Below are 26388 nucleotides of genomic sequence, written 5' to 3'. Positions count from 1 at the left end.
AGAACTCACTGTCTCCTGCTGATTGGCCCAAAGTCACCCAGCCAGCTTTCATGCCTAAGGCAGGACTAGAACTCACCGTCTCCTGGTGAGTGGCCCAAAGTCACCCAGCCAGCTTTCATGCCTAAGGCAGGACTAGAACTCACCGTCTCCTGCTAATTGGCTCAAAGTCACCCAGCCAGCTTTCATGCTATAGTGTGACTAGAACTCACTGTCTCCTGGTGATTGGCCCAAAGTCACCCAGCCAGCTTTCATGCTGTAGTGTGACTAGAACTCACTGTCTCCTGGTGATTGGCCCAAAGTCACCCAGCCGGCTTTCATGCCTGAGGCAGGACTAGAACTCACAGTCTCCTGGTGATGGGCCCAAAGTCACCCAGCCAGCTTTCATGCTATGGTGTGACTAGAACTTACAATCTCCTGGTGATGGGCCCAAAGTCACCCAGCCAGCTTTCATGCTAAAGTGTGACTAGAACTCCCTGTCTCCTGCTTTCTATCCTGGTGCCTTAGCCACTAGGCCAAACTGGCTCTAAACTGCCAACGTTTCCAGACTGCCCATGTTTGCAAGCTGTTTTGCACTCTTCCCTCTTAGCTGCAGTCATATCATGGTTTGGCTCAACCTGTGACACGCCCAGAGACTCTGTTCCCGCACACAACACACACACACACACACACACACACGTTTATGACGAAAGATAGGCCAAGGGAAACCGAGTTTCTTCGAGGTCTGTTAACAACTGATGGGTGGACAAGACTTTCTCTGCCTGAAACCTCGTAACGTCTGACTCAGTAAAATTCATCTTAGATTTTTTTTTAAAGTCTGCTCTTCATCATCCTGCGTTAATCTGTGTCCACTGTGCTGCTGACAACAGTTATTTCAACGGGCAGAAGCACCTCTGGGGGGGGTAGGGGGGTCCAAAAAGTAAAAATGGCTACTGCAGTTTTGCTGCCAGCAAAATGGAGCCGGGTCTTGCTCACAGCCGCCATCTTGATTCTTTTCATGACCCACCCGTGGGTTGGCCCAATGCATCGTCTTAACTTTTATAAGCTATTAAAGTGCTATTTTGAGGGGGAAAGTGCTATTTTGAGGGGGAAAGTGCTATTTTGAGGAAGAAGTAGGCTTGCAGGGTTGTTGTTTTTTATCGGTCTGTATTTTGGAGGGAAAGGACATTTGGACATTGAACATGGAATGACAGTGTTTCCTTTGCCATGTTTGCAGATTGTTAATGAGGAAAACCTTATTTGACCACCTCACTGCTCGGGGAATTCAGGTATAGTATTTTTGTGAGGTTTTTATTGTTTTGCTTTTTACAAAATATTTGTCAATATCTCAAAGCTTGCGGGGCAAGTCTGTGACTTAACAACCAGAATTGGGACCGGAATTTCCATCACTAAGCTGTTGTTGGTTGTGAAGGGCGTCATCGCGCCCACTTTGAGGGCCTTTTTTTCACCGTGGTTGTTAAGCAAATCACTAAAGTTGTCAAGCGAATCATGGCGATCACACTGCCTCAGGTGCTGCGGCTGTAGTAAATGCACGCCCGTTGCCAAGTGTCTGGATTTTGATCATGTTTCCCGGGGGTGTGTGTGTGTGTGATGTTCGTAAGTATGAGGACCAGTCATAAGTCACTTTTTTCAACTTCAAATGGCCACTAAGTGAATAGTTGTGAGTCAAGGACTACCTGTAATGATTTTTGTCTGCTTGGCATAAGAGAGCACCCCCTCTCCTGCGCCCTTTTTGGCAGGCGCGGAAGGAGAAGTGACGGCTTTTTAGCCGGCACTGAAAACTGAACAGAAAAGAATATTTGCAGTTCAGGATTGAACGGTGGATTTCCCAAATGGAGGGATAGTTCTTTGTGGAGTCCTTGGTGCTCTGCGACCTTGGTTGTGTTTTCTTGCAGACGTTTCACTACCCGGCTAGGTAACACCATCCGTGCTAGAAGGGAGAGGGGTTTTCCTCGTGATGTTATGTAGCACTGCTCGTGTTACCTAGTTGGTAACGTCTGCCAGAAAACCACCAAGCTCGGAGAGCACCAAGGATCCCACTAAAATTGAATTCTGAAGGAATACATCAATCCAGGAATTTCTTCTCCCATCGAGAGTTTAAGAAGGTAGAGCCAATCTCTGTTTAAAGACTTCCAGGGATAGAGAACTCACAGAATAGAGTAGAGTAGGAGTAGAGTAGAGTAGAGTAGAGTAGAATAGAATAGAATAGAATAGAATAGAATAGAATAGAATAGAATAGAATAGAATAGAATAGAATAGAATAGAATAGAATAGAATAGAATAGAATAGAATAGAATAGAATAGAATAATGGAATAGAATAGAATAGAATAGAATAGAATAGAATAGAATAGAATATTGAGAATAAAACAATAAAATATTGAAAATAGAATATAATAGAATAGAATCTATTGAGAATAGAATAGAATCTATTGAGAATAGAATAGAATCTTTATTGAGAATAGAATAGAATAGAATCTTCTATATAGAATAGAATAGAATATTTAGAATAGAATAAGGGAGAAAATAGAATAGAATAGAAGCAGGAAAAAGAAGAATACTTGGACTTCAGTAAGGCATTTGATAAAGTACATCACAACCTACTACTTGATAAGATAGAAAAATGTGGGTTAGATAGCATCACCACCAGGTGGATTCGTAGCTGGCTGACCAGCCGTACTCAGCGTGTGGTCCTCAATGGAACTGCATCTACATGGAGGGAAGTGTGTAGTGGGGTGCCCCAGGGCTCTGTTCTGGGCCCAGTGCTCTTCAACATCTTCATCAATGATTTGGACGAGGGGATAGATGGGGAACTCATCAAATTTGCAGACGACACCAAGCTGGCAGGAATAGCCAATACTCCAGAAGATAGGCTTAAGATACAGGAGGATCTGGACAGACTCGAACATTGGGTGCTATCTAACAAAATGAAATTCAACGGTGAAAAAAGTAAGGTTCTACATTTAGGGAGGAAAAATCAAATGCACAGGTATAGTATAGGTGGTACCTTGCTCAATAGTAGTAACTGTGAGAGGGATCTCGGAGTCTTAGTAGACAGTCACTTCAATATGAGCCAGCCATGTGCTGCAGCTGCCAAAAAAGCCAACACAGTGCTAGGCTGCATTAACAGAGGGATAGAATCAAGATCAAGTGAAGTACTAATACCACTTTACAATGCTTTGGTAAGGCCACACCTGGAATACTGCATCCAGTTTTGGTCACCACGATGTAAAAAAGATGTCGAGACTCTAGAAAGGGTACAGAGAAGAGCAACCAAGATGATTAGGGGGCTGGAGGCTAAAACAAGGAACAGTTGCTGGAATTGGGTCTGTGTAGTTTAACGAAAAGAAGAGTGAGGGGTGACATGATAGCAGTGTTCCAATATCTCAGGGGCTGCCCCAAAGAAGAGGGAGTCAAGCTATTCTCCAAAGCATCTGAAAGCAGGACAAGAAGCAATGGATGGAAACTAGTCTAGGAGAGAAGCAACCTGGAACTAAGGAGAAACTTCCTGACAGAACAATTAACCAGTGGAACAACCTGCCTCCAGAAGTGGTGAATGCTCCAACACTGGAGGTGTTTAAGAAGAGACTGGACAGCCATTTGCCTGGAATGGTGTAGGGTTTCCTGCCTGAGCAGGGGGTTGGACTAGATGACCTCCAAGGTCCCTTCCAACTTATTATTATTAATAGAATAGAATAGAATAGAATAGAATAGAATAGAATAGAATAGAATAGAATAGAATATGGAATGGAATGGAATAATATTAGAACAGAACAGAATAGAATATGGAATGGAATAAGAATAATAGAATAGAATAGAATAGAATAGAATAGAATAGAATAGAATAGAATAGAATAGAATAGAATAGAATAGAATAGAGCTGGAAGGGACCTTGGAGGTCTTCTAGTCCAGCCCCCTGCTTAAGCAGGAGAATCTATACCATCTCAGACAAGTGACTGTCTAGTCTCTTATTAAAAACCTCCAGTGATGGAGCGCCCATGATTTCTGGAGGCAAGCTGTTCCACTGGTTAATTGTCCTCACTGCTGTTAGGAAGTTTCTACTTAATTCCAGGTTAGTTAAGTAACCCGGAGGTGAATCTGACCTCCCCCCCCCCAATGACTTTGCTCGTCATGAGGCTGGGAAAAGTGATCACGTGACACCCCCCCTTGCAACCGTCATAAATATGAGTCAGCTGCCTTTCTTTTTTTGCCGTGTGCAAAAAAAAAAGGTTCAATCAATCAATCATTTCAACTTCTTGCGGAAAAAAAAAGTTGGAATTGATTGATTGAACTTTTTAGTCCCACCCAGTCTGCCGTTACCACTGCAGCCACGCCCACCCAATGGGCCACACCCACCCAATGGACCACACCCACCTGGCACACGACGATACATAAGTGGGTTTTGGGTTGCAGTTCGGGCACTTGGTCTCTAAAAGGTTCGCCATCAGTGTCCCAGACTATTCCAGACAAGTAGCTGTCCAGGCTCTTCATAAAAAACTCCCGTGATGGAGCGCCCACAACTTCTAGCCCAGAGGTCCCCAACCTTTTGGGCGCCACCAGGGACCGGTTCCGTGGAGAGAGGTTTTTCCACGGTCCAGAGGGCATGTGGTTTTGTGTGCTGCCTGCATCCCACGGATGGGGCTTTGCTTATTTGTGCAGACCGGTTGCTGGCATACTGCAGCCCGGTACCGGTCCTCAGACCGGGGGGTTGGGGACCCTGATCTACAGGGTCCCCTCCCCTTCCCCCTCCCCTCTCGTCCTTCCCCCTTCCCCTTCCCCGTCCTCTCCTCTCCTGCCCTGCCTCTCTCCTCCCCTCCCCTCCCCTTGCTTTGGAGAACAGGTTGACCCCCTCCTCTTTGTGGCAGCCCCTTTAATTTTGGAGGACTGCTCTCCTGTCACCCCCTAGTCTAGACAATGTCAAACCCGCGACGTTGCACAACATATCTGAGCTTTTTTGCCATGAGGTGGGCATGGCTTACTGATGACGCATCCGGACCTTTGGGCCGGCAGTTTGACACTCCTGCCCTAGTCCTTCTCCATGGCCGTAGGGCTGCTGCAGTGGTCATAACTCTGAGAAACGATCATAAGTCGCTTTTTTGGGGCCGCTGTGACCTTGAACGGTCCCCTATATTCAAGGACTTGCCTGTATCAGTAAAATGAAATGAATAAGTGGGCAGTGGCCGATGAACGCAAACTGAAGCCGTTGCTCCCACTCGCAGTGGTTTCACCCAGGATCGCAGCGCAGATTGGAAATCGGGGTCGGCAATTTCCGCGAAAACGTAAGACCACTCCCCGCTTTTTCCTTCAGGTCTACATCTGGGTGCTCAATGAAGACCACGAATACAAGCGGGCCTTCGACCTGGGGGCCACCGGGGTGATGACCGACTACCCTACCAAGCTGAAGGCCTTCCTCCACACCTACCCGGCTTGAAGCCCAAGCAAAGCTGCTCTGGCTTCTTCTTCAGAGGAGGAGAAGATCGGAAGAGACCAAACCGAATCCCACGGAGGTCCACCCTTCGATTTGAGTTTTTCGGCCAACATCCGCCCACCGCCATATCATACAACCCAACCCAGCCTGGTTTCGGTTACCTCATTCTTAAGTCATGGCACTGTAGAGATTGTCCAGAGGCGTGGTTGACCTGTCTCTCCTCTTTTGTAAATAGCTTGGTTAGTAGTCATCTCCTCCCACTGGATCCCTTTGCGCGGCCACGTGAAAAGCTGGGGACCGCGATCTCTCGGGGGGTTGTCCACCAAGCTGGGTCCACCAGAGTCTTTCCAACAAGGCCCTTGGTGCAGAAAGGCGTGTTGTTCGCCAGCTCCATGAGTTGAAAAGGGATGGCTGGTCGGGTTGACAGCCCCTGAGACAAATGCCCCCTCTAAATAAGGGGGTCCTGTGGCCAGCAAAGTCCTCGCTGGATATCAGAGTGGCTTCCTGTTGAGAACAACTACTGCTTTGTTGTTTTTTTGTTGTTGAATTAGTAGCTGTGGCTAGCGAGTTAGGGCAGGATCTGCCAAGTGCTAATGTATTAGACCAGGTGTGTCCAAGCTTGGCAACTTTAAGACTTCTGGACTTCAATTCCCAGAATTCTCCAGCCAGCATTGCTGGCTGGGGGATTCTGGGAGTAGTCCAAAAGCCTGGGGATTCTGGGAGTTGAAGTCCAGAAGCCTGGGGATTCTGGGAGTTGAAGTCTTAAGGTTGCCAAGACTGGACAGCTTTGCACTTAGAGACTTTCTCCATCTGTGTGTAATCTGTGTGTAATCTCAAATCTAGAATGGCGTCTCTCAACCGTGGCCGCTTGCAAGATGGGCGGACTTCAGTTCCCAGAATTCTGGGATGCTGACTGAGGGATTCTGGGAATTGAAGTCCACCCATCTTCAAGCAGCCAATACGTAGCAATAGTTTTGCAATTAGTTGCATCTGTTTGACCAGCGAGTAAGGGATAATTGTTTGGCTGATTTATTATACAAGGCCATAGCTGCCCCATAACCCCTATACGTCAGTCAAGTGTTTTAAAACAAATTCCATCCTCATGAGCCAGGATGGAAAAGAAGCTTAATAGTGGGAAAATTTGGATATTGGTGCAAGAGATGAAAAGGTATTAAGAGCTGCACCTGTTTTTTGTGTCCTTCCTTTGTCGACAAATTAGAATATATATAGTTGGCCAACTAGCTTTCAAGTTGGCCTGCCTTTTAATGTGAATAGGTCTTGGCAAGGTTGAAATTCCAAGATCAAACCTTTTCAGCAAGTTTGTTGTTTTTTTTTAAATTAGAATTGTTTGTCGTGAGTCTAGAAATACATCTGCTCTTTGTATTACCGCAGGATACAGTTGCTTAAATAAGAATGCCGTCCTAGAAAACTTTGGCACCAGTGTTGAAAATATCTGCTTTGCCAAACGTCCTCTAGTTATTTGATCTCTCTCATTTGGTCACCGGCTGTCAGCTGGAGAAAATGGAATTTAGTTGTTTTTTTTAAAAAACCAGTGGCATTTTTTTTTTAAAAAAAGATAGGCAGATTTGGGGGGGAGCAGAGCCCTCCAGTACAGGATGAACGTGCCCTTAAAACCTGGGAAGGTAAAAAAAAAAAAAGGTGTTTTTTTTTTAGAAACTGGAATGTAGATTTTTGTACTCTGCTTCTCTGTAGCAATTCCTAAACTTGGCTTAATCTGTACTGCGACCTGTGTAGCAGTTTTGGGATTAGAGCATTAAAAAAAGAACAAACAAACCTCTTTTCACCATAGATGTGCCTGAATCTAATTGCTTTTCTTCAAATGCACTGCTCAAAAACATTCTCCCAAGGTCAAAATTCTTGATTTCTGCTGCAAGTGAGCCTGAAATTTTGGTAGTAAGTCGTCGTGATCATTAAGCGAGACACCATGTGACCTGATTAAACTTATGATTGGTTTACAAAAGGCATAAAGCTAGTCACCACGCTTTATGCATGGTGCTAAGCACATCATGGGGCTGTTAAGCAAACCACGTGGGGTGGGGTTTGGGGTTGTTGTTGGGTTTTTTGCCAGAAACTGACCAAAAAAAGTCATAAATTTTGACTACAGGACACTGCAAACATAAATGGGAGCCAGTTGCCAAGTACCCAAGAGCCGTGGTGGCACAGGGGTTAGGATGCAATATTGCAGGCAAATTCTGCCAACTGCCAGGAGTTCGATTCTCATCGGCTCAAGATTGACTCATCCTTCCATCCTTCCAAGGTCGGTAAAAGGAGGAGCCAGGTTTTTGGGGGCAAATATGCTGACTCTGTAAACCTCTTTGAGAGGGCTGTAAAGCACTGTGAAGCGGTATATAAGTGCTATTCCTTCCTTCCTTCCTTCCTTCCTTCCTTCCTTCCTTCCTTCCTTCCTTCCTTCCTTCCTTCCCATAGTGGCGCAGTGGTTAAAATGCAGTATTGCAGGCTAACTTTGCCCACTGCCAGGAGTTTGATTCTCACCAGCTCAAGGTTGATTCAGCCTTCTGTCCTTCCGTGGTCGGTAAAATGAGGACCCAGATTGTTGGGGGCAAAATGCTGACTGTAAACCGCTTAGAGAGGGCTGCAAAGCAGTGGGAAGTGGTATATAAGTGCTATTCCTTCCTTCCTTCCTTCCCTCCCTCCTGTAGTGGCGCAGTGGCTAAAATGCAGTATTGCAGGCTAACTTTGCCCACTGCCAGCAGTTTGATTCTCACCGGCTCAAGATCGACTCAGCCTTCCATCCATTGCTTTTTGTCCTGCCTTCAGATCCTTTGGAAAAACAGGTTGATCTCTTCTTCTCTGGGACAGCCCCTTAGATATTGGTAAAACGAGGACCCAGATTGTTGGGAGCAAATAGGCTGACTCTGTAAACCACTCAAGAGATGGCTGTAAAGCTCTGTGAAGCGGTACATAAGTCTTAAGTGCTCTTGCTGCCCAGAATGCAACCATGTGACCGGCAGTCCTAGCTTAGAGGACAGTTTTTTTGGGGCAGGGTGTTGTAACTCTGAATGGACCTTATGTGGCCAGTCATTAAGCGAGGACTACCTGGAGCCCAATTGCACCTCCTTGGGTCCGGCTTCTGGAGGATAAAGGGTCACCTCAGCACAGAAAGAAAATTACCTATTCTCCATGTTTTGATTGCCTGATGGAACTGTAACACTACTTTGAAATTCCTTTTTGATTTTTATGTTGCTCTTTAAAACTCTGCACTCACTGATCATGAACTTTAAACACCCCTTAGAATCTTAACTAAAGGCCGTCCTCGACTTAGGGCCACAAGGGAGCCCAAACTTTCTATTGCTAAACGAGACAGCCGTTAAGCGAGCTTTGCCCCATTTTACGACCTTTCTTGCCACAGTTGTTAAGCGAATCGCTGCAGTTGTTAAGCGAGTCACGGTCATTAGGTGAATCTGGCCTCCCCGTTGACTTTGCTTGTCAGAAGGTCATCAAAGGGGATCACGTGCCTCCGGAACACTGGGACCGTCATAAATACGAGTCGGTTGCCAAGCGTCTGAATTTTGATCACGTGACCAGGGGGATGCTGCAACCGTCGTGTGAAAAAGGGTCCCTAAGTCATTGTTTTCAGTGCCATTGTGACTTCGAACGGTCACTAAACCAACTGTTGTAAGTCAAGGACTACCTGTGTGAGATCTTCAAAGGGGAAAATAAAATCCTGCTTCCCAAGATAATGCTATGTTCTCTACAGGTAAGGTAAGGTAAAAGGTAAAGTTTCCCCCGCACGTGCGTGCTAGTCGTTTCCGACTCTAGGGGCCGGTGCTCATCTCCGTTTCAAAGCTGAAGAGCCAGCGCTTGTCCGAGGACGTCTCCGTGGTCATGTGGCCGGCATGACTAGATGCCAAAGGCGCACGGAACGCTGTTACCTTCCCACCGTAGTGGTCCCTATTTTTCTACTTGCATTTTTACGTGCTTTCGAACTGCTAGGTTGGCAGAAGCTGGGACGAGTAACAAGCGCTCACTCTGTTATGCAGCACTTGGGATTCGACCCGCCAAACTGCCGACCTGTTCGACAAGCTCAGCATCCTAACCCACTGAGCCACCGCGTCCCTCTTCTCTACAGGTAATCTTTACCAATGTTGGCAGGAATAGCCAACACTCGAGAAGACAGACTTAAGATACAGGAGGATCTGGACAGACTTGAACACTGGGCGCTAATGAAATTCAATGGTGAAAAATGTAAGGTTCTACATTTAGGCAAGAAAAACCAAATGCACAGATACAATATAGTGGACAGTCACTTAAATATGAGCCAACCGTGTGCTGCAGCTGCCAAAAAAGCCAACACAGTGCTAGGCTGCATTAACAGGGATAGAATGAAGATTACGTGAAGTACTAATGCCACTTTACAATGCCTTGGTAAGGCCACACTTGGAATACTGCATCCAGTTTGGGTCACCACGATGTAAAGAAGATGTTGAGACTCTAGAAAGAGTGCGGAGAAGAGCAATAAAGATTATCAGGAGACTGGAGGCTAAAACATATAAGAAGCGGTTACTGGAATTGGGTATGTCTAGTTTAATGAAGAGAAGGACTAGCAGTGACCTGATAGCAGTGTTCCAGTATCTCAGGGGCTGCCCCAAAGAAGGGCAATTCTCCAAAGCACCTGAAGGCAGGACAAGAAGCAACAGATGGAAAGTCATCAAGGAGAGAAGCAACCTAGAACTAAGGAGACATTTCCTGACAGCTAGAAGAATTAACCAGTGGAACAACCTGCCTCCAGAAGTGGTGAATACTCCCAACACTGGGGTTTTTAAAGAAAAGATTGGACAGCCATTTGTCTGAAATGGTATAGGGTTTCCTGCCTGAGCAGGGGGTTGGACTAGATGACCTCCAAGATCCAGGAACTCTCCTCATTAAATGACACAATCATAAGGCACAACATCCATATTCCAGTTGCCATTATTTGTCAAATCCCGCACAATTGTAGCATCCTGTAGTCACATGATCCCCCCTTTTTTAATTTCCTGCTGGCTTCCCCACTGACTTTACTCACCGGAAGCCAGCAAAGAAGGTCACAAATGGTGATCAGGTGACCACGAGATCCCACAGTGTCCTAAATGCGGGCTGGTTGCACCGCTTAAAGAGGGGCTGTAAAGCACAATGAAGCGGTATATAAGTCTAAAGTGCTATTGCTATTGGAAGTTGCCGCAACGGGTTTAATGTTACGGGAATTGAACCTTCAGTCACGTGGACAAGGTAAGATGATAAATGACACAAAAATTCAATTTAGGAACAAAGAAGATCCCTCGAGTTGGTATGTGGTTCTCTGCTGTTAGCTTAGAGCAGGGGCCTTCAAACTGGGCCCCTTTATGACTCGAGGACTTCAGCTCCCAGAATTCCTCAGCCAGGCACGTGTGCCTGGCTGAGGAATTCTGGGAGTTGAAGTCCACGAGTCATAAAAGGGCCCAGTTTGACGACCACTTTTGAAAGTCAAGGACTACCTGTAACGGCCAAAAAAAGGGGTTTAAATGCCAGGTAGGTTTCAGCTGGTAATCGGGAAGAATTTCTTAGCAGTGGGAATTGCTGGAGTTGTTTAAAATAGACCAGTGACTCTCAGCCTTGGCTGAGAGGTGTGGACTTCAACTCCCAGAATCCCCCAGTCAGTGTTGCTGGTCTCAGTTGCCGTAGGTCAAGGACTACCAGTAAAAATAGTGATTTCATGTTCAATTCGGATTCTTAATGGGATCAGGAGATCCGATTTATGTTTGCTTTCAGCCCCAGAAATCTCTCCATTTGTGCTTTAGCCCTCTTTCTTGGCCTGGCCTGGCCCACCCACAATAGCTCCCGTTACAGAGAAAAGGGGAAGAGAGAGATAAATTATGATGAATTGCCACCGGAAAACCTTAAAACAAAAAGGTGGGATATCAAATAATAAAATAGTTGCCACCTTCCACATTTTGTAGAAGCTGCAGTGCTTCCTTTTGCCACCAGGGGGCAGAACAGCCTAAAGGTTTCCCCGTTCAATTCCATCTCTGAGCATTAGAATTAATTTGAGAATCGCTCATTTCTTAAGTTTTGGTGAATGATTTAGGATTGTCTAAAATAAAAATGCATATTTTTTTTCCTTCACAGCCTCGTTGTGTGGCTGTGCTCTGAGGCAAAAGTCCTGCCAGTTTGTCGCTGTGGGTTCGTTGGTGATCACATCTTAATAATAATAAAGTTGGAAGGGACCTTGGAGGTCATCTAGTCCAACCCTATACCATTTCATGGCTGTCCAATCTCTTCTTAAAAACTTCCAGTGTCAGAGCGTTCACCACTTCTGGAGGCAGGCTGTTCCACTGATTAATTCTTCTAACCGTCAGGAAGTTTCTCCTTAGTTCTAGGTTGCTTCTCTCCTTGATCGGTTTCCGTCTTCACAGGTTCTGTAAAATTAGCCATTGTGGTCCGAATTCATCCAACTGGGACGCAGTAAAAGATGGTTAAAGAAACCTGCTTAGGGAGTGCATGGGTATAATTTTTATCTCCAATCTTTGACATTTAAAAAACAAACTTCTGAGAAACAATCGAAAGTAAATGCCTAAGAAACCAGTTCTGAGAAGAATTACTTTTGCTTCACAGTTGTACAATTAACTCAGAAGAACATAAATCACTGTTTCTCAAGCTTGGCAACTTACTAGCCAGCATGATTATAGGGAATTCTGGGAGTTGAAGTCCATACACCTTAAAAGTTCATACGTTTGAGAAACATTATTCTAGAGTGCCTTAGAAAAATTGCTATGGATGTCCCTAACATTTGTTGTTGTTAGCTGCGAAGTCGTATACGACCCATCGCGACCCCATGGACAACATTCCTCCAGGCCTTCCTGTCCTCCACCATCTTCTGGAGTCCATTTAAGCTCACGCCTCCTGCTTCAGTGACTCCATCCAGCCACCTCGTTCTCTCTCGTCCCCTTCTTCTCTTGCCCTCAATCTTTCCCGGCATTAGGCTCTTCTCCAGTGAGTCCTTCCTTCTCATTAGGTGGCCAAAGTATTTGAGTTTTAGCTTCAGGATCTGGCCTTCTAAAGAGCAGTCGGGGTCGATCTCCTCTAGGACTGACCGGTTTGATCGCCTTGCAGTCCAAGGGACTCACAGGAGTCTTCTCCACCACCACAGTTCAAAGGCTTCAATTCTTTGGCGCTTAGCCTTTCTTACGGTCCAACTTTCACTGCCATACATTGCAACTGGGAAGACCATAGCCTTGGCTATACGCACTTTTGTTGGCAGGGAGACGTCTCTGCTTTTTAGTGTGCTGTCTCGATTTGCCATGGCTTTCCTCCCCAGGAGCAAGCGTCTTTTAATTTCTTGGCTGCAGTCCTCATCTGCAGTGATCTTGGAGCCCAGGAAAATAAAATCTGTCACTACCTCCATTTCTTCTCCATCTATTTGCCAGGAATTGAGAGGGCCGGATGCCATGATCTTGGTTTTCTTAATGTTAAGTTTCAACCCAACTTTTGCACTCTTCTTCTTCACCCGCAACAAGAGGCTCTTCAGTTCTTCCCTGTGGACAGTACCCTAACATTTACATTTGTTTAATTGCCCTTAATCTTCATGGAATCCGTCATGAAGAGAAGGATGAGGGGGGACATGATAGCAGTCTTGCAATATCTCAGGGGCTGGCCCAAAGAAGAGGGAGTCACGCTATTCTCCAAAGCCCTTGAAGGCAGGTCAAGAAGCAATGGATGGAAACTAACCAAGGAGAGAAGCAACCTAGAACTAAGGAGAAATTTCCTGAGAGTGAGAGTGCAGTGTATGCCTCCCAGCATACACAAAGGACAGCACAGCAGGAGGCTGATGGTGCAGATCAGCAGAGGGGCTGGACAGCTCCTGGCGATGACTGCTCACTCAGGATAAGCCTAATGACTTAAGCTGTTGACAGCCCCAGGCATGGTCAGCCTGGTGGGAAGCCAGGATCTACACCCATTGTCACCTGCACTGGCAGGAAGCCCAGGTTTGAACTGATTGGATGCCATCCACCTGGGCAGGTACAAATAGACGCCAGGCTTCCCTGTTTCCCCAGTTCGTTCTGTTCAGAATAAACTCCTCTCTACCCCAGCTCTGTGTCCGTCTCTATGTGAAGCACGCGACTTTACAGAGAACAATTAACCAGTGGAACAACCTGCCTCCGCAACTTCCAGAAGTTGTGAATGCTGCAACGCTGGAAGTTTTTAAGAAGACACTGGACAGCCATTTGTCTGAAATGGTATAGGGTTTCCTGCCTGAGCAGGGGGGTTGGACTAGATGACCTCCAAGGTCCCTTCCAGCTCTGCTATCCTGAATCCTATCAAGCTTTCACAGTTTGGAAAAACCCTGAGTACAACACAATATTCATATTCTCGCGTCGCTTCACTGACCACCTTGGATGTTCAGCCCCCAATACCTGATCTCAATCCCTATTCATTCTGTTTCTCCACGATTCTATTCTGGGGCCTAAAAAAAGTAACCCAAACAAAACCTTTTATTCTGGGTTCTGCGCAATTTGGAGACATTTACAGTCTTCACTTTCAGCAACAGCGGTCCACCAAAGGCGTAAATAAAATTAAACAGAGCGATTCTCTTTTTTTCAAGCCACACACGCTATATTTCTCCTTGTGGTGAACAGCAAACGTTGATCTCCTCGTCAAATTCAGTGGGTAAACTTGGGTGGACCGGAGGTGAAAAATCGCTAGCCACAAGCTGTTGTTGTTTTTTTTTTTTAAAAAAAAGTTTTTGCTTCCTGAACCGTGATATTTCTGTGCCCAGCTCAAGGGTGTCTGTCAGTGAAGCACGCCTCAGCCGCTTTTGACTTGGAAACGGAAGGGCCCAAACTTAAATGAGCTTTAGAGGTAAACAACCATCTCAAGGCTACAGTTTTCAGGACAGAAACGGATGCCTTGGTGCTTCCAAAAATTCTAAAATTCTAAAAAGGAGGAGAATGGTCAGGCTTTGCAAGGACATTTACCTGGTGGAGCATTCCTGCCTGCCTTGTTGCCTTCAATTATGGAACTTTCTGTTTTTCTTTCCACTGCAATTATCTGCTTCAGAAGCTCTTCGCTTCAAAGTCAGCATTTTACCTCTCCGCTCCTCCGAGGAGAATGGCTGGTGTGTTTGTTTTTTTTCAAAACCAGATTGTATCTTAATACAAGCCACAAAGCTGTTTTCCCTCCGGCAAATGTCAGAGGGTTTATATGGTAACATAGGAGAACGCTCAGACTACAGAGATCTTGCTCTTTTTTTTTTTTTTTTTTTTGCATCTCTGTGCTTGCAAGACTCGTTCTGGCACAATCCTTGGGTTTCTGCACCCTGGTGACTTCCAGATGTGCTAAATTTCAATTCTTATCTGTCCAGTACATCTGGACAAGGACCCATGTTGGTTTACATCAATTTTTTTTCCAGTCTTGGCAATTTGGCAAGAGCCTTGGTGGAGCAGTGGGCTAATGCCTCCTTAAGTAACACCAGCTGCCTGCAATTAGTGCAGGTTCGAGTCCCACCAGGCTCAAGGTTGACTCAGCCTTCCATCCTTCCGAGGTAGGTAAAACGAGGACCCAGATTGTTGGGGGCAATTAAGCTGACTTTGTAATAATGCCGCTTGGGGGGGGGGGCGAAAGCCCTAATAAGCAGGCATATACATAGAATGAAGGCTATTGCGAAGCACATTTTTGATTTGTGCTTAGATTGTAAGCCGCCCTGAGTCTTTGGAGAAGGGCGGGATATAAATGGGATTAAAATAATAAAATAAAATAAAATATAGAATTCAACTTTTCCGAAATTTCCCCGCTGGCAAGGTAATGCATGTCTGCCCATCTTAAAGCATGCTAGTTGGGGAATTCTGGGAGTTGGTCCACACATCTCAAAGTTGTCAAGTTTGAAAAATTGCTCTAGCACAATGATGGCAAACCTTTTAGAGACCAAGTGCCCAAACTGCAACCCAAAACCCACTTATGTATCGTGGGGTGCCGGGTGGGCGTGGCCCATTGGGTGGGTGTGGCCCATTGGGTGGGTGTGGCTGCAGTGGTAACGGCAGACTGGGTGGGACTAAAAAGCTCAATCAATTAATTCCAACTTTGCCAGATCTTTTTTTTTCCCCGTGAAAAGTTGAAATTGATTGATTGAACCTTTTTTTGTTTTTTGCACACGTCGGCGGAGGCCTAAAGTGAAAAGGTTTTATAAAACCAGGCTGAAGGCCTAAGACTGGGGCGACGGTGGACGTGCCAACAGAGAGGGCTCTGCGTGCCACCGGTGGCACCTGTGCCAAAGGTTCGCCACCACGGCTCTAGCAGATCCTGCACAGAGGAGGGGGCTGGCTAGATGACCTCTCGGATTCCTTCCATTTCTGGTGATAAGCCAAGGAAACTGTTGTTGTTAGTTGCGAAGTCGTGTCCGACCCATCGCGACCCCATGGACAACGTTCCTCCAGGCCTTCCTGTCCTCTACCATCTTCTGGAGTCCATTTAAGCTCACGCCTCCTGCTTCAGTGACTCCATCCAGCCACCTCATTCTCCGTCGTCCCCTTCTTCTATTGCCCTCGATCTTTCCCAGCATTAGGCTCTTCTCCAGTGAGTCCTTCCTTCTCATTAGGTGGCCAAAGGAAACTGTAGGTCCACTAAACAGAGAAGATGGCAGGGAAATAATAGGCAACAGGGAGAAAACAGACCTGCTTAACTCATACCTTGCATTAGTCTTCACACGAAAAGAAACTACAGACTGTGAGATCCTTGGTGCTCTCTGAGCTTATTTGTTTATTTATTTATTTTATTAAATTTATATACCGCCCTATTCCCGTAGGACTCAGGGTGGTTTACGGGGAGGGTTAAAACAAACATACAAAAATTAAAATCAGATTAAAAATTAATTAAACCAAGTCCCCAAAATTTAAACTAAAACCCAATAAAACTAAAACGGACGTGGTAACATCATCAGTGCAAGGATTTTGAAGGCTGCAGGAAATTCCTTTTCAGCTTGGCTCCCGTCACGTATCTTCTACTCTCTCCAGCTCAGCTCCTAGAAGTTCAGAGTGCAGCTTATGCTGCTTGCCTCCACTTCTACCCCTGACTCAGCAATCTTTGCAAAAGGCAGACTTTCCTGGCTAAGGATGGACAGGTCTTTCCAGGTGATATTCGTTGCTCTTAGCCCATCCCCTCTTCTTAACAAGCTCTCTTCTCGAGTCTGTTGGAAGCAGGTTGAGCGAGTGGGTGAATGGTTGGAGACCTTGAGAACAACACAAGGCCTGGTTCACATGACGCCCCAAAGGCATAATCAGTTTGGCTTACTTTGATTTGTAAACTCTAGTTTATGGCCCAGTGTTTGGTGTCAAATCAACCAACTGACCTTCGTAGATTGGACTAGATGAGGGGTCCCCAGAGTCTTCTGCTCATTGACCCCCCTTCATGAAATTTTAGATTCTTCAAAGGTCCCAAATCTTTATTACAGGAAAATAATTTGATAACTACTACTTTAACCAATAGTACTATAAATAATATTAACTAGACAACCTGTGACTTTCACTCCCAGAATTCCCCAGCTAGCATGCTTTAAGATGGGTGGACTTCCACTCCCAGAATTCCCCAACCACCTGTTCCATAATCGCCCTGGTTGGCGTCTGGGACGGTTGGCGGTGAGGGAGTTGGAGTGCCGCGACCGTCTTGGTACGGTGACTATGGCTGGATGGAGTATGGACTTCTATGCCTGGACATCCGGAGGCATGGACTATTATAGCTCACTGGTCCATATCCTTGAGCCCCACTCCGTGACTTTATGGGTTTTTACCCTAATCCATCTCGCTGACTGGTTTCCCCTATTGTCCTCCCTTTTTCCTTTCCCCTTGGGTTGTGGAAGGTGCCGGGTGTATAACCACTGTGAGAGAGTGGTTAAGAGTTAAGAGTTTCCATCTGTTCTGTCTTAGTGGTGAGAGCTCTAGGCGGTATCTCTTTCCCCGGCTGTATATCTCAGGCTGCTCCCCGGCTCTGACCGTTGTGAGAGAACGGGGATTGTCCCGGGGTTACCCAGCTCTAGTGGCAGAAGAGCTGGGTTTGCAGTCTGGATATTCTCCTTCCATTTTAAGATCCTCCCATTTTATTTATTTTGATCTGGGTCTGTTTTTGCTGTATTACCCAATTATTATCATGGTTTTGAGGTACTCCAGCACGGTTTTACTCACCCTCAGGGGTGCCCCCCCATCCTGGGTGCGACCAGCCTTACCTTCTAATTTGCCTCTTGATGACGGGCCCGGTTGTTGGGACCCTGAGAGATGGCCGGGCAGAAACAGGGGCCTAAGATATAAATTTAATAAGAGGCCCCTGATTACTTTTTTAGCCAAATTTTTTGTAGGGTTAGGGAGGGGGGAGGGTTGTGGTTGGTTGGAGATGGGGGGTAATCCGCCAACTGCTGTTCAGGCCAGGCCCAGGATAGATCGCGTTGAGGGGGAGCCGGGGTTGGTCATCTCCGGAGCTCTGGAGAGGGTCGTGGGATTGTCAATTCCCACGACGATAGGGAATGGCAGTAGGTGTAAGATCAGAGGGCCGTATCGACCTCCGGGAGGGCCTCTCCGCTATCTACAAGCGGTGAGGCTCTCCGACCCTCTGTCTTCGACCCAAGGTTCTGGGAGCGGGGATGTGCAGCCACCTGAGCTCCGGCTGGTGTACCTGAATGCCAGGTCCGTTGCTAATAAGGCTCCCCTCGTCCGGGATCTGGTTGAGGGTGAGCATGCGGACCTGGCCTGCATCACGGAAACCTGGTTGGGCCCAGAGGGTGGTATCCCCCTGGTTGATCTCTGCCCACCAGGCTTCCGGGTGCTACACCGGCCTCGGACTCAGGGTAGGGGTGGGGGAGTGGCTGTGGTTATGAGGGAGACCTTATGTCCGCAGGAGGCCACCGTTCCTCAGATAGTCGGGTGTGAATCTCTCCTATTGAGGTTTGGTCCTAGGGCGCAGTTGGGCTTGCTGCTGGCGTACCTTTTGCCTAGTCGCGCAGCAGCAGCCCTGCCTGAGCTTCTCGATATCCTCTCAGGGCTGGTGATTGAGTTTCCCAAACTTATGGTTTTGGGAGACTTCAATCTGCCATCCCTGGGAGGAGCATCTGAGTTAGCTCGGGAGTTCATGGCTTCCATGACGGCCATGGACCTGACGCAGGTAATTCATGGACCGACTCATGAGGGAGGCCACACCCTTGACTTGGTTTTCTTATCTGGTCGGTGGTTAGATGATCTTGGTGGGGGCTCCCCAATTGTTATGCCCCTGTCATGGACCGATCATCATCTCCTGCGGCTGGTCTTCCGTTTTGCCACTCCCCACCGTGGGGTTGTTGAGCCAACTAGATGGTTCCGCCCCAGGCGCTTAATGGACCCTGAGAGGTTCCAGGCAGCACTGGGGTCCCCACCTGCCTCCTCAGCTCACAGCTCGGCAGATGCCTTAGTGGAAGCCTGGGAAAGGACGGCCACGGAGGCACTTGACCGAGTTGTACCCTTGCGGCCCCTGACCCGGCGCAGATCCCAATGGGCTCCATGGTTCTCCGCGGAGCTCTGGGAGATGAAGCGTCAGAGACGGGGCCTAGAGAGCGTTTGGAGGTCCAGCCGATCTGAATCCGACCGATTGCAACTAAGAACCCATATTAGGTCTTATCTCGCAGCGATGAGGGTAGCGAGATCTAACTACTTCGCTGCCCTCATCGCGTCCGCAGATAATCGCCCGGCTGCCCTGTTTAGGGTGACCCGCTCCCTCCTTAATCAGGAGGTGAGTGGGGAACCCTTGCAGGGGCGTGCCGAGGAATTCAGTCAACATCTGTTGGACAAAATCGCTCGGATTCGGACCGGTTTGGACTCCGACTGGGCAGTATCGGACGATCAGGACACGAGCGGTCTTGTCAATGTCACCTGGGAGGAGTTCGATCCTGTGACTCCGGAGGAAGTGGACAGGATCATGGGGAGGCTGAGCTCCACCACATGTTTATTGGACCCGTGCCCTTCCTGGCTGGTTTATGCAGCCCGGGAGGGGACACGAGGCTGGTTCCAGGCGGTTATATCTGCCTCTCTGAGTGAGGGTAGTTTTCCCGCCGCCTTGAAAGAGGCGGTGGTAAGACCTCTCCTCAAGAAGCCTGCCTTGGACCCGGCTGTTTTGAATAACTTTCGTCCGGTCTCCAACCTTCGCTTTCTTGCGAAGGTTGTTGAGAGTGTGGTGACGCATCAGCTCCCTCTGGTCCTGGATGAAGCGGATTATCTAGACCCGTACCAATCGGGCTTCAGGCCCGGGTACAGCACGGAGACGGCATTGGTCGCGCTGGTGAATGATCTCTGGAGGGCTCGGGACAGGGGATATTCCTCTGTTCTAGTCCTATTAGACCTCTCAGCGGCTTTTGATACCATCGACCATGGTATCCTGCTGCGGCGTCTCAGGGGATTGGGAGTGGGAGGCACGGTTCTTCAGTGGTTCTCCTATCTCCTGGGACGCTCGCAGTCGGTGTTGGCAGGGGGGCAGAGGTCGACCGCGAGGCCTCTCGCTTGTGGAGTTCCTCAGGGGTCGGTCCTCTCGCCTCTCCTGTTCAACATCTACATGAAACCGCTGGGTGAGATCATTCGTGGTTTTGGAGTTGGATATCATCAGTATGCTGATGATACCCAACTTTTCATTTCTACCCCAAACCACCCCAGTGATGCCCTCGACATGATGTCCCGGTGCCTGGAGGCGGTCCGGGTCTGGATGGGGAGGAACAGGCTTCGACTCAACCCTGACAAGACTGAGTGGCTGTGCGTACCGGCGTCTCGGGATATTCAGGATATCCCACCCCTCATTATGGGGGGTGAGTCATTATCTCCTGTAGATAGGGCTCGCAACTTGGGAGTCCTCCTAGATTCACAACTCTCCTTAGAAGACCATATCGTAGCTGTGACTAGGGGGGCCTTCGCCCAGGTTCGCCTGGTGCGCCAGTTGCGGCCCTATCTAGACCGGGATGCCTTACGTACGGTCACTCATGCGCTCGTGACCTCTCGTCTTGATTACTGCAACGCTCTCTACATGGGGCTACCCTTGAAGACCACTCGGAGGCTCCAACTGGTACAGAATGCAGCCACGAGAGTTGTACTGGGAGTTTCCCAATACTCCCATGTTACACCTTTGCTCCGCGAGCTGCATTGGTTACCAGTTGTCTTCCGGGTGGGGTTCAAGGTGTTGGTAATGACCTACAAAGCCCTTCATGGCATGGGTCCAGAATACCTTGGGGAGCACCTGCAGCCGGCGTCAACTTCCCTCCGCCCAGTACGCTCCCACAGAGAGGGCCTCCTCAGGGTGCCACCGGTCAAAGAATGCCGACTGGTGGCCCCCAGGGGGAGGGCGTTCTCTGTGGGTGCACCGGATTTATGGAACCATCTTCCGGTTGAGCTCCGGATGGCGCCCGATCTCCGCTCCTTCCGGCGTGATCTTAAAACCCATCTCTTCAAACAAGCTGGCCTGGCCTGATGGGACGGGGTCGGATTTTTATAAATGATTTTAATTCTAAATTTGTATTAATTTATGGGCATTGTTTAATCATGTTTTAATAATTTTAATTTTTGTATCTAGTTTTTTATGTATTGCCCTGTTCACCGCCCTGAGTCCCTCGGGAGAAGGGCGGTATACAAATTTAATAAATAAATAAATAAATAATAATCATACTTAAGTGACCAGGGAGAAATTTCCTGACAGTGAAAACAATCAACCAGTGGAACAGTTTGCCTTCAGAAGTTGTGGGTACTCCAACACTGGAGGTTTTCAAGAAGAGTCTGGGCAGCCATTTGTCTGGAATAGTATAGGGTTGCCTGCTTGAGCAGGGGGTTGGACTAGAAGACCTCCAAGGTCCCTTCCAATTTTGTTATTTCCTTGTCAGATTCCTCAATTCCTTCAATTGTTCTAACGTTCTGTCTTCACTAGAAATGTTCTTAAAACTAACACAGTCAAAAATCAGCAGTGGACCACAGGAGATCTTGTATTATATCAAAAAAGGCCTGATGACAATTTTGATGTCATGAAATGTTTTTATAAAAATCGCCAAATTTCAATTCCATGGGAGTTATGGATCCTGGATTTTGGATGCCTTCTGTAAGTTAAGCCAGCTTGAGGTACCGTGGTTCAAACATTGTCCTGTGGGTTCACCAATCAAAGGTTACAAACAGAGAAGTAGTATACAAGACAGCTCATCCCCTGTTGGACCATTGTTTCAGAGAGGGACAAAAAAGAGAAGGGAGTCAAGCTGTTTCCCAAAGCACCAGAAGGCAGGACAAGAAGCAACGGATGGAAACTAATCAAGGAGAGAAGCAACCTAGAACTAAGGAGGAATTTCCTGACAGTTAGAACAACTAACCAGTGGAACAACCTGCCTCCAGAAGTGGTGAATGCTCCAACACTGGAAGTTTTTAAGAAGAGACTGGCCAGCCATTTGTCTGAAATGGTATAGGGTTTCCTGCCTGAGCAGGGGGTTGGACTAGATGACCTCCAAGGTCCCTTCTAACATTATTATTATTATTATTATTATTATTATTATTATTATTATTATTATTATTATTATTATTATTATTATTATCTATTGGCATGTACATATGATGGCTGTGCTGATGTAGGGCCATATGATCATCATGTGTGGCCTTCTGACAAGCAAAGTCAGAAGGCTGTATAAACAGAGGCATCGAATCAACACCATGTGAAGTATTAGTACTGCTTTATAAAGCCTTAGTACCGCCACACCTGGAATCCTGCATCCAGTTTTGGGCACCGTATTACAAGAAAGATGTTGAGACTTTGGAAAAAGTACCAAAAAGAGCAACTATGATGATTAAAGCCCTGGAGACTAAAACATATGAAGAACGACTGCAGGATTTGGGTATAGCTTGTCTAGAGAAAAGGAGGACCAAGGGGGACATGATAACGGTATTCCAGTATTTGAGGGGCTCCCACAAAGAAGAGGGGGTCAATCTGTTTTCCAAAGCGCCCGAAGGCAGGACAAGAAGCAACGGATGGAAACTAATCAGAGAAGCAACCTGGAATTAAGGACAAACTTCCTAACGGGGAGGACAATTAACCAGTGGAACAACTTGCCACCAGACGTTGTGGGTGCTTCATCACTGGAGATTTTTAACAAGAGACCGGACAGCCACTTGTATCAAATTGTATTGGGTCTCCTGCTCAAACGGGGCTGGACTAGAAGACCTCCAAGGTCCCTTCCAGCTCTATCCTGATTGATTGACAGTGAGGGAAAGCAGATTTGCTTAATAACCACATGATTCACTTAAAAGTTCCAGTGATTCGTTTAACAACTGTGGCAAAAAAGAAAAAAAAGCTCGCAAGATGGGGCAAACCTCAACGGCCTTTCTTAGCCATTGAAATGATAGGCTCAGTTGCCGTCGTAAGTCGAGGACTATCTGCACATAGCTCTCTGGTGCTGCTGATGTGGCTGGGTTAAAACCCAAAGGAGATCGAGCTGCTAATGTGGCCGGAGGCAAAAGGAAGTTTCTGTGCTTCAGAAATGAGTATTATCAATGGCATGTAAAATGTCATGAACCAAAGAAAATGTGATGTTCTCAGAACAGAAATGTCACGATTAAACATTGGCCATCTGCCATGGACTGGAAAGGGTCACTTCGTGTCCCGTCAAGACCACCCATCCATCCTCAAACTCAACCACGGAGCCATTGGGATGAACACAGGTAGACCTCAATTTATGACCACAATTAAACCCAGAATATATGTTGCTAAGCGAGACACCTGTTCACGTTTTGCCCCATTTTCTTGCCACAGTTGTTAAGCGAATTGCTACGGTCAGTGCTTTTTTTGTAAAAGAAAAAGGTGCCGGAACTCACACGTCATACAACCCACCTTACCTACCCTACAAGGTTCCATCCAAAAAAGGTGCCGGAACTCCGTTCTGAGCGTTCTATGAGAAAAAAAACCCTGGCTACGGTTGATGTTAGTAATACAGTCATTAAGTGAATCTGGCTTCCCCATTGACTTGGCTTGTCAGAAAGTCACAGAAGACGATCATAGGACCCCGGGGTGCTGCCACCGTCATATGTATGAGCCAATTGCTAAGCCACCATGCTTTAAGAGGGGTGGGCTTCCACTCGCAGAATTCCCCAGCCAGCATGCTTTAAGATTTGTGGACTTCAACTCCCAGAATTCCCCAGCCAGCCTGCTTTAAGATGGGTGGACTTCCACTCCCAGAATTCCCCAACCACATGTTCCATAATCATACTCATGTGACCAGGGAGTGATGCAATGGTCATAAGTGTGGAAAACTTAAAGTAGGCTGGCTGAGGAATCCTGGGAGTTGAAGTCCACCCATCTTTCAGTTGCCCAAACGAAGCAACACTATCTCAAGCAAATAAGAGGAAGATCTTGCTGCTACAAAATAACAAAACATTCAACTAGATCAGGGCTAGCCAACCTTGGCTCTTTTATGACTCGTGGACTTCAACTCCCAGAATTCCTGAGCCAGCCATGCTGAGGAGAAAGGGAGAGGTTTCCATGCTGAGCCATGCTGGCTCAGGAATTCTGGGAGTTGAAGTCCACCAGTCATAAAAAAAGCCAAGGTTGCCTACCCCTGAACTAGATAATGCAAACATGGGTCACCTTCCTCCATCGGGGCTTGGAAACTAATCTTCCTATTCCCCGTGTCAGCCATCCCCTCCTCCCCGGCGGTTTTTTTATTTTATTTTTATCAATCGCCCGCAACAGGTTCCCTAAAGGTCTGAATGGCTTTCCCAAACCAAAGCCAGGCTTTGTCCTTTGTCACCAACCGCCCCAGCCCAGAATAGAATAGAACAAAATAGAATAATGAAGGAATGGAATACATTAGAATTTAGAATAGAATAGAATAGAATAGAATAGAATAGAATAGAATAGAATAGAATAGAATAGAATAGAATAGAATAGAATAGTAGAATAGAATAATGAAGGAATGGAATATATTAGAATTTAGATGAATAGAATAGAATAGAATAGAATAGAATAGAATAGAATAGAATAGAATAGAATAGAATAGAATAGAATAGAATAGAATAGAATAGAATAGAATAGAATAGAATAATGAAGGAATGGAATATATTAGAATTTAGAATAGAATAGAATAGAATAGAATAGAATAGAATAGAATAGAATAGAATAGAATAGAATAGAATAATAGAATAGAATAATGAAGGAATGGAATATATTAGAATTTAGATTAGAATAGAATAATGAAGGAATGGAATACATTAGAATTTAGAATAGAATAGAATAGAATAGAATAGAATAGAATAATAGAATAGAATAGAATAGAATAGAATAGAATAGAATAGAATAGAATAGTAGAATAGAATAATGAAGGAATGGAATATATTAGAATTTAGATTAGATTAGAATAGAATAGAATAGAATAGAATAGAATAGAATAGAATAGAATAGAATTAGAATAGAATAGAATAGAATAGAATAGAATAGAATAGAATAGAATAGTAGAATAGAATAATGAAGGAATGGAATATATTAGAATTTAGATGAATAGAATAGAATAGAATAGAATAGAATAGAATAGAATAGAATAGAATAGAATAGAATAGAATAGAATAGAACAATGAAGGAATGGAATATATTAGAATTTAGAATAGAATAGAATAGAATAGAATAGAATAGAATAGAATAGAATAGAATAAGAAAGAATAGAATAGAATAGAATAGAATAGAATAGAATAGAATAGAATAGAATAGAATAGAATAGAATAGAATAGAATAGTAGAATAGAATAATGAAGGAATGGAATATATTAGAATTTAGATGAATAGAATAGAATAGAATAGAATAGAATAGAATAGAATAGAATAGAATAGAATAGAATAATGAAGGAATGGAATATATTAGAATTTAGAATAGAATAGAATAGAATAGAATAGAACAGAATAGAATAGAATAGAATAGAATAGAATAAGAAAGAATAGAATAGAATAAGAAAGTATAGAATAGAATAGAATAGAATAGAATAGAATAGAATAGAATAGAATAGAATAGAATAGAATAGAATAGTATTATAGAATAATGAAGGAATGGAATATATTAGAATTTAGATGAATAGAAAAGAATAGAATAGAATAGAATAGAATAGAATAGAATAGAATAGAATAGAATAGAATAGAATAGAATAATGAAGGAATGGAATATATTAGAATTTAGAATAGAATAGAATAGAATAGAATAGAATAGAATAGAATAGAATAATAGAATAGAATAATGAAGGAATGGAATATATTAGAATTTAGATTAGAATAGAATAGAATAATGAAGGAATGGAATACATTAGAATTTAGAATAGAATAGAATAGAATAGAATAGAATAGAATAGAATAGAATAGAATAGAAGAATAGAATAGAATAGAATAGAATAGAATAGAATAGAATAGAATAGAATAGAATAGAATAGAATAGTAGAATAGAATAATGAAGGAATGGAATATATTATTATTTAGATTAGATTAGAATAGAATAGAATAGAATGGAATGGAATAATGAAGGAATGGAATATATTAGAATTTAGAATAGAATAGAATAGAATAGAATAGAATAGAATAATAGAATAGAATAGAATAGAATAGAATAGAATAGAATAGAATAATGAAGGAATGGAATATATTAGAATTTAGAAGAGAAGAGAAGAGAAGAATGAATAGAATAGAATAATGAAGGAACGGAATATATTAGAATTTAGAATAGAATAGAATAGAATAGAATAGAATAGAATAGAATAGAATAGAATAGAATAGAATAGAATAAGAAAGAATAGAATAGAATAGAATAGAATAGAATAGAATAGAATAGAATAGAATAGAATAGAATAGAATAGAATAGACTAGAATAGAATAGAATAGACTAGACTAGAATCTGGAAGGAACCTTGGAGGTCTTCCAGTCCAACCCCCTGCTCAAGCAGAACCTCTATTTGGGAACGGTCCATTCTGACGACGCATCGCCCC

General features: G+C 45.1%; 1 protein-coding gene across 3 annotated transcripts in view; it reads left to right on the top strand.

The window, feature by feature from the left end:
- Positions 1-26388, top strand: part of GDPD1 (glycerophosphodiester phosphodiesterase domain containing 1) — a 73441-nt gene that overhangs the window by 39577 nt on the left and 7476 nt on the right. Inside the window, exons 9-10 of one of the 3 annotated variants that reach the window (XM_083379846.1) lie at positions 1214-1265; positions 5304-7222. In XM_083379846.1, the coding sequence (XP_083235972.1) occupies positions 1214-1265; positions 5304-5426 (175 nt within the window). In that variant the 3' untranslated portion in view covers positions 5427-7222. Of the gene's footprint in view, positions 1-1213; positions 1266-5214; positions 7223-26388 lie in introns of those variants that run through there. The other 2 variants (XM_083379845.1, XM_083379847.1) reach the window with 2 other exon arrangements.

Source organism: Vipera ursinii, assembly GCF_947247035.1.
Source record: "Vipera ursinii genome assembly, chromosome: 1".
Taxonomy (NCBI): domain Eukaryota; kingdom Metazoa; phylum Chordata; class Lepidosauria; order Squamata; family Viperidae; genus Vipera; species Vipera ursinii.
Note: the sequence above shows the minus strand (reverse complement) of the source record. Positions and strands in the feature narration are given on the sequence as shown.